The sequence below is a fragment of the Etheostoma cragini genome, chromosome 1 (assembly GCF_013103735.1).
Source record: "Etheostoma cragini isolate CJK2018 chromosome 1, CSU_Ecrag_1.0, whole genome shotgun sequence".
Taxonomy (NCBI): domain Eukaryota; kingdom Metazoa; phylum Chordata; class Actinopteri; order Perciformes; family Percidae; genus Etheostoma; species Etheostoma cragini.
Genome location: NC_048407.1, coordinates 11820510 through 11833004, shown reverse-complemented (window position 1 = coordinate 11833004; position 12495 = coordinate 11820510). Strand labels below are relative to the sequence as shown.

At 40.2% G+C, this 12495-nt stretch overlaps 2 protein-coding genes across 2 annotated transcripts; both read left to right on the top strand.

Annotated features, from left to right (window-relative positions):
• Positions 1-34: 34 nt before the first annotated feature.
• spata5l1 (spermatogenesis associated 5-like 1) lies at positions 35-4656 on the top strand. The gene is made up of 11 exons (XM_034868438.1): positions 35-154; positions 318-933; positions 1030-1215; positions 1612-1896; positions 1989-2174; positions 2964-3122; positions 3250-3459; positions 3565-3792; positions 3898-4032; positions 4191-4316; positions 4436-4656. The coding sequence occupies exons 2-11, from the start codon at positions 343-345 to the stop codon at positions 4571-4573; spliced, it is 2244 nt and encodes a 747-aa protein (XP_034724329.1). The 5' UTR covers positions 35-154; positions 318-342; the 3' UTR covers positions 4574-4656.
• Positions 4657-4851: 195 nt separating this feature from the next.
• Positions 4852-6447, top strand: c1h15orf48 (chromosome 1 C15orf48 homolog). Its single transcript, XM_034868513.1, has 5 exons — positions 4852-4988; positions 5090-5148; positions 5265-5353; positions 5562-5622; positions 5937-6447. Exons 2-5 carry the CDS (start codon positions 5110-5112, stop codon positions 6003-6005), a joined length of 258 nt encoding a protein of 85 aa, XP_034724404.1. The 5' UTR covers positions 4852-4988; positions 5090-5109; the 3' UTR covers positions 6006-6447.
• The last annotated feature ends 6048 nt before the right edge of the window (positions 6448-12495 follow it).

Below are 12495 nucleotides of genomic sequence, written 5' to 3'. Positions count from 1 at the left end.
AATTTGCGTTTGAGTGAGAGACTGTAAACCATCTAGCACAGGAAAACGTTTTGGTTGGCCATCTTTCTTTAACGCCGCATGGATCTTGTAAACAAGTGCTCGGCCAGCCAAACCCACGTTTTGGCCCCCATTCACTAGTTTCACCCATTGTCCGGTATGTAACTGTCTCACTGTTTGTGTTAAAAAAAAAATAGTAATTGTAAGTAGTAACTCTAGTAGCATACACGTAAGCCTAGCTAGCTAAAGTTTACACTGCAGCTACAGTAGGTAACGTTAGCTTAGCCCCGTTGTATCGCTATTTGCTGCCTTCACTTGTCTGTCGCTGTTAGCTGATGGACAGGAATGTCTCTGAGGCTGCTGTCAGTGGATCCATCAGACCGGGGCTCTCAGAGATGCAGGCTGGGTGCAGGCTTGATGTCCGCGCTTGGTCTGAGTCTGGGCTCCCCTCTGTTGGTGTCTGTTCCCGGGGGGAGCTGTCTGTGCACCGCCTGGCCTCGGCCTGACCTGGCGGAAGGTTTCCTTCAGATGGACCTGAAATGTTCCTCTCCCAGCCTGATCTCTCACCCACCCTCACATCTCAGCTTGGACCCTGGCCAGCTGACACCTTTGCCCTGTCCCAAACTGAAAGCTGTAAAGATAACTGTGGTGGTCCAGAGTGTTGATTTTAAAAAACACACACCTCCTCGACTTGTTCATGAGCTATTGAAGGACATGCTTAAAGGTGTGTATGTCCACAAGAAGAATGTGATAAACCTGGAGGATTTTGATACGGAGATTAAATATGTTATTATTGAAAGCATCAATTTGGATTCTGCCAATGCTGGATTCATCACCTCAAAAACTGGGGTGGAGATAGCTGGCATCCAGACAGTCCGACATTACATGAGTCAGCTGCAGGACCAGCACACGGTCCCACTTGGGGGACTGGAGGAGGTCAGCACATGTTCACTGTAATGACATTATTGCTATTCATCCAGAGTGTGTATTTCCACTGTGTGACACCTAATTTAGATTTGTACCGTGTGGTAGGTGAGCGCCTCCCTGAGAGAAACACTGCAGCTGCCCCTGCTCTATCCAGGCACCCTAAGCTCTCTGGGTGTGTCATGTCCCAGAGGTGTGCTCCTGGTGGGGCCGCCAGGTGTGGGCAAGACCCTGCTAGTCCGCAGTGTGGTGGGGGAGGTGGGAGCCAGCCTGGTGGTGGTTAGAGGTCCAGAGGTACAAAAGTCAAAATAATAATAACTATTATATTTGAATGTGTAATTGTTTTCTGTAAAGCCAATTTGTATTCTGATGTCTGAATCCGATATTGATATAAAACCTTCCCCCTTTTTGGCAAAATTGGCCAAAATTATCCTGTGGCAAAACCACAGATATTAAAGGCTAAAACCAAGGTTTTATAAGAGGATTTGACCATTTATGGCTGTCAGGAAGTCAGTTCCCCTTCACATTTTCAAGTGTTCTAAAACTACTAAGAAGGCATGTTCTTTTAATAATAACGCGCCTTATGTTTATTACCATTATAGGCTTCAAGGAGTTGTGCCAGATAGATTGAGATAGCTTAAAATTAATTACTTCTAATTATTAATGTTATATTGTGATTGATTATTTCAGGTGGTGGGCTCACGGCCGGGTGAGAGTGAGGAGAAGTTGCGTGCTGTGTTTGAGCGGGCTCGATCTGCAGCTGAAGAGGGTCCCTGTGTGCTGTTCTTAGATGAATTAGACTCTCTGTGTCCGAAGAGAACCGGCTCGTCGGCGCCAGAGAACCGCCTGGTTGCTCAGCTCCTCACACTTATGGACGGGATGAATCCGTCAGATCGCTTCCTCATCGTCGGAGCCACCAACCGGCCGGACAGCTTAGACCCAGCACTGCGCAGGCCTGGAAGATTTGACAGAGAAGTGCGGCAGACAATAGACAAGCATTATGAAAACCGTAATACTAAATGTAAATGCATCTATAAGGCTCTGAGTTTTTACCTTCTTTCCTTCAGGTTTTTATTGGCGCTCCCACCGTGCAGCAGAGAAAAGCCATCTTGTCTGTTCTGTGTGCGAGGATGCCGGTGGGTCCCAGTGTGGACATGGCAGAGCTTGCACAGAGAACCACAGGCTACGTAGGGGCAGATCTCAGTGCCCTGTGCAGAGAGGCTGCCATGCAAGCTATACGGGAAAACTCAAAGGTAAGCAATCAAACAGTTTATCACATAGAAACAAGATACTAATGGTTTATAAATTCTAGGGAAACATTGCAGCTCCCTTCAGAGCAATACTCACTTATATTATATTATATTATATATATATATATATATATATATATATATATATATATATATTTATTATTTATGAATGAACAATTTGGCATATCTAAACAAAGTCAACAACAACCAGTCACATGCCTTAAGATCTTTGCTAATTTTAGCAAGTCATTGCGTTTAAACTAAGAAACGGCGAATATGTCAAAAAATGGACCATTATATAACAATTACAGGCCTATGCTTCACTCATATTTGTTTTTATATGTGGAGCAGAACAGGATTACTGTACAGGATTTATAGCTGTACAGCCAATAACATTAGTTATTGTAAGAGTATTATGGTGGTTATTTAGCGACCCAACATGTGTGTATGCATATTGAAATTAGTGTCTAAGTTGTGGCACAGTCAAAACAACTGTTTTGGCTGTGTGATGTGCTGTATAGGTTGACCAGGCATTCATTTTGAAAAAACAGAATGGGGGAAAAAAAAGATGCACTTGCATTCATGCTACATTGCATATATGGACATGTGTACCTATTAAACCTAAAATGTACCCAGGACTCCTTGGAAGTTTGTATTAATACTGGTTGGATTATCCTGATAAAATAAAGTAAATTGAATAGAGCTGAACTTTGAGTGTAAAAACTGATTCCATGCACGGTTGAAGATTTAGGAATGTTTTGTTTCTTGCGTTCTTATTACTGCTGTGTGCAGAGTTTAGGAGAGCAGGTGTTAGGGATGAAGCACTTCCAGGAGGCCCTGAAGGCGGTGCGTCCGTCCTGCCTGCGGAGCAGCCTGGGCAGGACGGAGCTCGCTTCAATGTCATGGGAACAGATCGGAGGCCTGGAGGAGGTCAAACTCAAACTCAGACAGGTAAACGAGCGGCGGTGCTTGAATTATACTACATAAAATACATACACATGTCATCTGAGCATGTCAATCTGGAATTAAGTACTCAATCAATCTACAATCTGCCCTTTTTTGTATCTAAACATCCAAGAGCATTGAGTGGCCGATGTTATACCCCGAGGCGTTTGTCCGTCTGGGTCTGTGTCGGCCCCGGGGCGTGCTGCTCTACGGGCCCCCAGGATGTGCAAAGACGACGCTTGTCAAGGCCGCGGCCAGCTCATCTCACTGTGCCTTCCTATCTGTCAGTGGTGCTGACCTCTACTCTCCCTATGTCGGAGACTCCGAGAAGGCTTTAGCGCAGGTACTTTCTTTTTTTACAGTCTATAATAACAACTGGGAAATGGGTGCTGTGTTTGAGTCCTCCTGTTTCATCCATTAACACCTGCACCTGTCTGTCCACATGCAGCTGTTTCGCCAGGCCCGGGCCTGTGCTCCCTGTATCCTGTTCCTTGATGAGATTGACTCTCTGATTGGCTCGCGGTCAAATAGTCAGACACCGAACAGCGTACAGACACGCCTCCTGTCTGTGCTGCTCAATGAGATGGATGGAATTGGCCTGAAGACGCTGGAGAGGAGAGGAACAGAGAAGATCCTCCAGGCAGAGGGAGTGGAGGAGAATCACAAGCAGGAAAAGGTCTGTCACTCCTCCCTGCATTACTCAATGTAACACATCATGTGATTAGTATGAGATGATTTAGTCAACACTTTATGCCAAAAACTGTTTTCTGCTCTTTGACAGTTGGACTGCCAGGAAGTGTGCAACAAAGATGTGATGGTTGTAGCCGCCACTAACAGACCTGACTGCTTAGACAATGCCCTCCTCAGACCTGGCCGGCTGGACCACATCATCTATGTCCCACCCCCTGACCAGCAAGTAAGCCATTTGTCTCAAGGGAATAAAAAGTTATATGCTAAAGCAATCTTGTAAGAACATTTCCGGAAGTGATTTATAAGATGATAACCGTGCCTTTTTGTATCAGTGTATCTTTAATTAACTAACCTTCAGCTAAGCTTGTACATCCGTGTATCTAGGCCCGTCTTTGCATCCTGAAGTTGCGTACAGACTCGATGCCCGTGGGTGCTGATGTGTGTTTGGAGGAGCTGGCCGCAAAGACAGAGTTTTACTCTGGAGCTGACTTAGAAAATCTGTGTAAAGAGGTAATGTGAAGACCTTTCTTTCTGAAATACAAAATAAAATCCTGGTACCAAATGTTGACATAGACAAACGGAAAGCACTGTACGTAAGCATGCCGCAAAAGTCTTTTTCTTTTTTCCAGGCTGCTCTGTTGGCGCTACAAGAGGAGAACATGGAGGCTTCGATAATCAAACACACATACTTCCTTCGGGCCCTCAGCAAAATGAGACCCTCTCTCACTGCTCAGCAGATCCAAACATATCAAAAACCTCCCAGATGACAAATCACATATGACCATGTTCTCTGCATTGATACAATGTATTACAGAAGAAATGGTTTGAAAATAAAATAAGTAAAACTTGACTTTTGCTATTTGGTATTTTCTTTTGTTTTTGTCACTGACAAGCATTTCAAATGTCTTAATGTTTGTGATCTGCACTCCAAACCACCTACTGAGCCATTGACTTTCAGTTTTCAAATGTGACCACAAGAGGGTACTGCACACCCAGAAAATGCATTGATCTTCAGCGAATTAGATATGTAATGGATTGGACGCCACTGTAGCATTTCAGTGCAGGAAGCTGTGTCTGTCTACGTGCCTTTCACCTCGTCCTATCTCACGTCATTCAGCCTACATCAGCCCGGCTCACAGGATGCTGTGCTAAGAGACATCAAGGACTTCTCGGCAACAACAGGTGAGACCTTCCACACAGCTGCCTCTATGACTTATGGACTTTAATTAAGTGAACTGACTATCCGCATCATTAAGTGGAAATATGATCAATTTCTCTTTTAGGTATTTGAGAAATTTCCAAAATGGTGGGATTTTTCCAAATGTTGAGAAAGAAAAAGGAGGTGAGCTGTCTACATTTTTCCATGTTAAGGATTCTTTTTCTGGATATTGGATTTGTAGCCCATTTAGAAATATTACATGCATTTTAATATTATGATGCACATTTTTTGTATTTCAGTTGATCCCTCTGATAGGGTTCATGGCTTTTGCGGCAACAGGAGCCACCTCTGCTGCTACCTACTTTCTATTAACCAAACCTGATGTTATGTGAGTGTTATTGTACTTTTTTCTAATTTTGATAAAACTATATTCCACTGTATTTATTCTTAAAATATAGTGTGGTTTATGAGTATATGTGGTTTGAATTAGACATAATTAATTTCCCCATTTTCCTGCTTTATTTGGACTTCTAATCAGTTTCTGGGATGTAAAAAATGCTTAATGATGAGGCAACGATTTCATTCCCTGTTTTTAGCTTGAATAAGACCAGAAACCCAGAACCATGGGAGAGACTTAACCCATCCAAACCCCAAAAGGTAATCCCTAATATTCCTCACATTTTTATAAAATTTGGATTGTTATAATTGTATGGTGTTTAACAAGCCCTTGTATACTTATTGGCTGAAATAAAAAAGAATCTTCCAGCATGCAGACACAATGAGCTGAGTCACTGAGGAAGCAATGTCATCAAATTAGTATCAACCTGCTATTGCAACATCAGATTACTGTTGTTTATGTAGCCACACATGTTGGTGCATGCTACTCGTGTTACAAGTCACTTTAAGGGGATATAACACTCGTAAACAGATCCAGCAAAGCCTCCATTTTTATTTCTGACATTTTGCTGCAGCTCATCACCATCAATCAGCAATGGAAACCAGTGGAGGAGCTGGAGTATGTAAAGAGCCTCACCAAGTAAAAGAAGGCGGGCATCTGCTAGAAAGATCCACAGTCTGGCCGCCTGCCTGCCCCCCATCAGTCTAACAGAATCCTTTCTGCACAAACTAGGATGCTTTGACACTCAGTGTGCGGAAATGCTTCTGCTCCACTGTTGGGGTTTCACATGGCTCTGTAGTGGCCCAGCCTGAGGACATCCATCCACAACAGTAGAAAACTATAGTAACTGTTACTCATACTGCCATAAACTGAAAAAATACTATCTTACTCCAGGTTTCTGTCATTATAGCTAGAGAGCTACATTTACATTAAATAAGCTGTGGTGTTTAATTGCTCTCACAGCAGATGTCAACGTATGATAGTTTCTAAATGTGAAAGAAACAAAATGTTAAAAAAACTCGTAAGATTATAATGCCCTAATAAGTAATGTACTGTACAGTGTCAATAAATTATTGTGAACATCAGAGTGTCGTTTGTTCAAAAAGAATAAACATTATTCATGCAGGAAAATTTGTGTTCTTGTCTTTAGACAGATATTCTTAGTCTGGAGTTACTGAGCTAATAGTAATAACTCCTCTTGGCATCATTTGTCTCACAAAAATTGTCTGACATATAAATGCAGTGTTAACAAGTTGAGTTTGGCTAGAAGAGATGTTGCATCGATCCCCCCTTTTAATGTGAACATATAAAAAAAAAAAGAATATTATTTTTTGTCACCAAATTCCAAAAGACCTAAAACTAACAATGAATGGATCTCACTAACAAGTATTGTCTGTGTTGCCAAAGCCTGATTTAGCTTATATTGCTCTGTGCCATAGAGCTCCTTCGGCCTTCTTGACAGCAGACATTTTGAGCAGGAAAACAACAGGTGTTACTGAAAGCATTAACAACTGCTCCATTATATTAACGTGTGACAGTGAGCATGCATTCACATTACAAGGACCTTGAAACCAAGGCAGCTACAATTCAGCCACCATTCTATCATTGCCACCTTTGTGACATGTCAAAAACAGACTCATAGTGGTCCCCAAACACATAAACGAGCAACATATTGGTATTTTCTCACATGTTCTTCCATTACGATGAACATTTGCACTGTAATTTATTATGAATCAACACCATATGCACTGTACAGGTATTGTGCATACTCACTAGAACATTAAAATGTAGTGTAGAGAAACGCCATTAAAAATAGTCAGTGTAAAATCCAATATTTAAAAGCTGTAAAACACTACAGTGCCCAGCTGTTCAAGCCTTTTTTTTAATTGAAATATATTTTTGTGTCCCGAGGAATAATTCGACAGAAAGGGTTGACACTTGACATGAGCACCAGCAACCAGTTAGCTTAGCATTAGCTTAACGTTAGCTTAGCGTTAGCTTAAACAGCTTGCCTGGTTCCATCAAAAAGTTTCAGTATATCTGCCTGCTAGAACCTTCTAAGCTCTATGATCAACATGTTATATCTTGTTTGCTTAATAACAAAAACTATGTAAAGGCTAAATTGTAAAAGGAAGTTATTGCACCTGGACAAAAATTATTCTTGCAAACATACCCCCCTTTATAACCCACAATTTGTTGTTTTTACTCTTTGTATTGATTACACATCCAAAATACAGCGTTAATTAGTGAGCTTTAGAGCTTCTGGTAGTGGAATTCTGTTACCTTTTGGACAGAAAAGTTTCCCCCTGTTTCCCCTTATTTCCAGTCTTTATGCTAAGCTAAGCAGTCTGCTGGCTCTACTTCATAGCCATTTAACGTGCAAACATGATGAACAATCTTCTCATTTGACTCTCAGTAAGAAAGCCAACAAGTGTATTCCCCAAAATGTCTCACTATTCCTTTAACCCTCATATTGTCCTCGGGTCAAACTGACCCGTTTTCCTGTATCAGTGTTCTTTTTAACTACCCTAAATAACAGGATTTATCCACACGACGCTCTTTGGCAAGTACCTTTTGGGGTGTCTTATTCAATTTTATAGCATTTGAAAAGAAATTGAAGTGGTTTTGAAATAGTTTTGAGTAAAAGTTGACATATTCCAGTCTGTGATTATCCATCAACATCCATTCATTTAATTTTGGCCTAAATAACTCCTAATTTCTGCTTTTCTAACTCAAACATTAGGTATAATTTCCTGTAAATGAGGTTTATTGACCATAAATTCCAAAAATAACTGTATGCTAAAGTTAAGTTAGTGTTACGTAGTGTTGAACATTGAAAAAAGCATCAAAAGTGTTGGAAAAAGGGACAAATGTAAGAAAAAAGTTAAAAACATCGATAAAAGTGGTGATTTTAAATTTTGACGAAAAGACAACACAAGAGTTAAAGAGTTATGTGTTAAGTGGGAACAAATGGGCATTGTGGCTGAGTGCCTCAGACAGGCTGGGGAAGTCAAAATGTATTCAAAATTGACTAATGTCTTGTTGATTTTAGTCTTTTCCTAGGATATGTTGACGTTAAGAAAGATTAATGCCAGCCTATGCTTTCGAGTTGTGATTATGTTCAGTAAAAACATCATTAAATAGACGTTTTTCACAGCAGACAGTTTGACTTAGCACAAAGAGCACAGTTGTGACCACAGGCGTAGCACAAAAGTCTCGGCCATGTAGAAAGGCTTTCACTTCATCCACAGCAATTCATTCTAACATCTTTATGGGTACTCAGTCCCCTTTCCACCCCAAATGTGACAGCCATGGTTGTAACTAATAATTGTAAGTTTTGGATGATGATCTCCATTTAGGTGTCCCAGTGAAACTGGCCAGGAAGCCAACATTCACAAAACGAGTTAATTGGAATGTCAAAATGTCTGTCTTGGAAAAGAGTCCTATGCTTTAAATGAGTAGGTTAAAATTCCAATATTTAATTGACAAAAACAATCTCACCTCAAAGTCCCACATGATCTTCAACAGCAGATTGAGTTTGCCAAGATAATTACAATCCTATGAAAAATGAGCTAACTCCTGAAGATCATATACTGTACAACAACAATTGAGGAGTAAGACACAATTAACCCTAAAAGCCTTATATCCTCCTACAAGGTAAGTTTAATAATGTCAATAATGAACTTTGAAACTCCACCAAGTAAAACTTTTCTTTTTCATTCTACAATCTCCACATTGTATTTAAAAGATCCAGTCAATAGTTGTTTGAAGGTTGTTTGCAACAAGAAAAGGGTGAATTGTTGCCAGCTAGGACAGCCGTAAAGTAATTACTGCCATGAAAGCAATGGGAAAATGCACTCATCTGCTTAGTTTATGGCTGTATGGACATTCAGTGTGTTTCATAATAACAGCCAATCCTCTTAACGTCCCTCTCATTTCTCAGAAGAGACCAAAAACATCAGAAAATCCACCCTCCTACAGTGTCTGACCATGGCAAGATCTAGAATACACAGCCCATTGGACTGTTGAATCTGAAACTCTTTAATGAATTATTAAGCAAAGGGTGTAGATTTAGAGAGAGAGAGAGAGAAAGGCAATGTTTCCTGATCTGTTGCTTTTTTTCTATTTGGTTTCACTTACTGTACGTGCACGTTGGGTTATACGTGACTTTCTCTTTATTGCCACTGTTTAGATCCACTCCAATATGTTACTTTTAAATGTGCTTTAAAATGATTCCCAGCCACGTCTAATAAATAGCAGGCACTGTGGTATTTGTCGCTCCCCTGAATTCTATCATTAGGCGGTCAGCACAATGTGTATTTGTTTATACATTTACCCTTTATTTGTTATATTTTCCACAGTAATCATTCTTGCAAAATAATTACTTTTTAATTCCCAGTTGCTGAACTGTAGGTTATGTGTTCATACAGTATGTATCTTAAATTTATATTTAATATAAGTAATCCACTTTTACTTTTTAATTTTTAGTCTATCTATCACTCTATCTATATAGTATCATGTAGTCAAATATATTGGAAGGTGAGAGAGAGAGAGAGACAATTATCTTAACCTGTCGAGCCTGTGCAGCTGAAAGGTTATTTAGGGAAACAATGACAGAAGAGGAAGGATACAGCGGTGCTGGAACTTGCGTACGTGACTCGGTCGCAGACATCATGACACCACAGAGCATGTGACCTGCATGTAAAGCAGGTAGTGCTGCTAGCAGTGCATGAGAAGTGAGAGACGGAATTCCCCATGTGTTATCTAGTAGTATACTTCCATGCTTCAACTATGAAAACACTTTTAGAAAGTGACCTCCTTTGACCTGCATATTGTTTCTTTAAATGGTTTGTTCACTAGTAGTCTCACATTGACAGACCTACCACAGTCTACTAGTGACTGTGGAAAGGCTCATTGCAGCAGTTTATTTTAAGCCTACTCCATTATAAGGAAGAGCAGTCAGGTGGATAGCTGTTATATTGGCTCTGCTGTAAAACAAACAAAGGAGTTGCCTGGAAACTGAGACACTCCCAGTTATCTCATGTTGTCAATAATAAAACATTGATATGTCTACATTTATTTACTAACCTTGGTTTGTGTGAAAAGCCTCAAATTAGTTGTTTCAAATATGTTGTGAATACATACACTTATAGTTAGTTAGATTCCTCTTCTTTGACATTTTTAAAGGCCCAATTTAGCAATTTCCAGCCATATATTTATGAATTAGTTTTGCACATACATTTTTGCCCCAGAGAAAGGCTTTATTCTCCACCCAACCCGTGGAACCCATAATGCAAAAAACATGTTTTTAAAGCAGTTTCTGAATAGCAATTATGAATAGAACACAAACAGAAATGTGTGTTTCATGCTACAGTTCAGCCCATGGTCGCAACATTTAAGTGGTTAAATAGAATGTAATGCAAACTATATTAATACATGTTATCTTATCAATATGACCAGGCCATGAAAACAATATTCTCGGGTATTGTAAAAGGACACCACCTAGTGTTAAAAAGTGACAGGAACATATACAGCACTATCCTCATTCATTCATAATAATAATAATGTATACTTTATTAATCCTGCAAAGGGAAATTACAATTGACACTGTGTTTACACACATTACACACAGGCCTTAATTACACACAGATGCTCAGTGCCTGTACATGCACTAAATGGAGAGATGTCAGAGTTCCACGGGCTGCTCATGGAAAGGCGCCCCGAGCTGGGGGTTGGGGGTTCAGTGCCTTGCTCAAGAGGACCTTGGCAGTGTCCAGGAAGTGACCTGACACCTCTCCAGCTACAAGTCCACCACCATACTTTGGTCCGTACGGGGACTTGAACGAGCGACCCTCCGGTTCCCAACCCAACTCCCGACTGACTGAGCTACTGCCAACTCCTCAGTATGCTGTCAGCTATCACACCAACCGTCTCAAATTTGTGCAAATTCTTTCTTTTTTTAAATTAATAGGTACTCCTTTGATTGGAATTTTAAACACATTTGTGGCCAAAGATTGGACCATTTATAACAGTTCAACATTCAGTGGAAACAGCTATCCAGATAAGAGTAAAACCTTCAGTTCAGTTATTTAAAAAAAAAAAAAAAAGGATTCTGGATAAATTGTGTGGAATAATAGTTTCAATTTCCTAACATGAAGTTTTCCAAAAAAAACAAGATACAAAGAACCACACTAAAGATGAAATATTTTATTACAAACAAAACAGTGATCCAGTTCCTGATTTCCCTTGATTAATATCAGAGATGTGGAAATGTTGACCATAAACCCCCACAGCCTCTCAACACTTCACAGAGAAGTACTTTAAACTCTAACACTTTAACTTCATTACTGGCTAATTTTAACTCACACTTCCCTCCCTGAAATCATAGCAACTCTGAAATCCTGAAGATTCCACAAACCTGACTGTATTATCATACGGTCCATTAATGATTCGAACAAAAGAGGAGTATAGAATGTGAGGCTAAAACCATACTGAAGTAAAAAACGTTCAAAGTCAGTCACGCTTTGATTGTCAGTTGGGTGCTCCCTAAAATTAATTAGGAGAAATAAAAGCTAAGCTAGAAATAAAAAGTCAGTGATGAAAGTGTTGATATTTTAAGTGTTGGTCAGTGCAGACTGCTCTAAGATCTAAGGTTTTTGTCTTTTTAAGAATCTGCCTTACAACAGACTTTGGCTGAAGAAAGTAATGATTTTGTTTAATGAGATGTCATGTCTACTAAAGGACACAATGAGAAAGTGCCTCACTTTTGCCTGTGGTGACAGCTCACAGTATTTGCAGTGTGAGAAAAACCATTTGCTGCCTTCCTCAGTAAAATAATCTATTCCTAGTATACAGTACTTGCACCTAGTAAACAAAAATTACATTTGATAACAAAACATAAGTTGGAATAAATCAAAAAAAAAAAAACTTGTTAAAATAGGCTTTAATGGTGAATTAAGAGCATGTGTTTTATTCGTTCTTTTCAGCTGAGATTCTAACCCCCAACTTCCACAGGATGCGTGACGGCTGCGTGTCGGCTCCGTGCTTCACCGTCTGTCAACACCCACCGGGTCTGGATTTGATGCGGGAAAAGCTACGGCCATGACGGACAGCTGAAGTCACGAGGACCCACG

Excerpts from the sequence above, each read along its gene's own strand:
- spata5l1 (XM_034868438.1), top strand. The coding sequence starts at position 343 with ATGTCTCTGAGGCTGCTGTCAGTGGATCCATCAGACCGGGGCTCTCAG. Across the intron at positions 934-1,029 it reads CACTTGGGGGACTGGAGGAG|GTGAGCGCCTCCCTGAGAGA; the intron begins GTCAGCACATGT and ends ACCGTGTGGTAG. Across the intron at positions 1,897-1,988 it reads CTGGAAGATTTGACAGAGAA|GTTTTTATTGGCGCTCCCAC; the intron begins GTGCGGCAGACA and ends TCTTTCCTTCAG.
- c1h15orf48 (XM_034868513.1), top strand. The coding sequence starts at position 5,110 with ATGGTGGGATTTTTCCAAATGTTGAGAAAGAAAAAGGAG. Across the intron at positions 5,149-5,264 it reads TGTTGAGAAAGAAAAAGGAG|TTGATCCCTCTGATAGGGTT; the intron begins GTGAGCTGTCTA and ends TTTGTATTTCAG. Across the intron at positions 5,623-5,936 it reads ACCCATCCAAACCCCAAAAG|CTCATCACCATCAATCAGCA; the intron begins GTAATCCCTAAT and ends ATTTTGCTGCAG.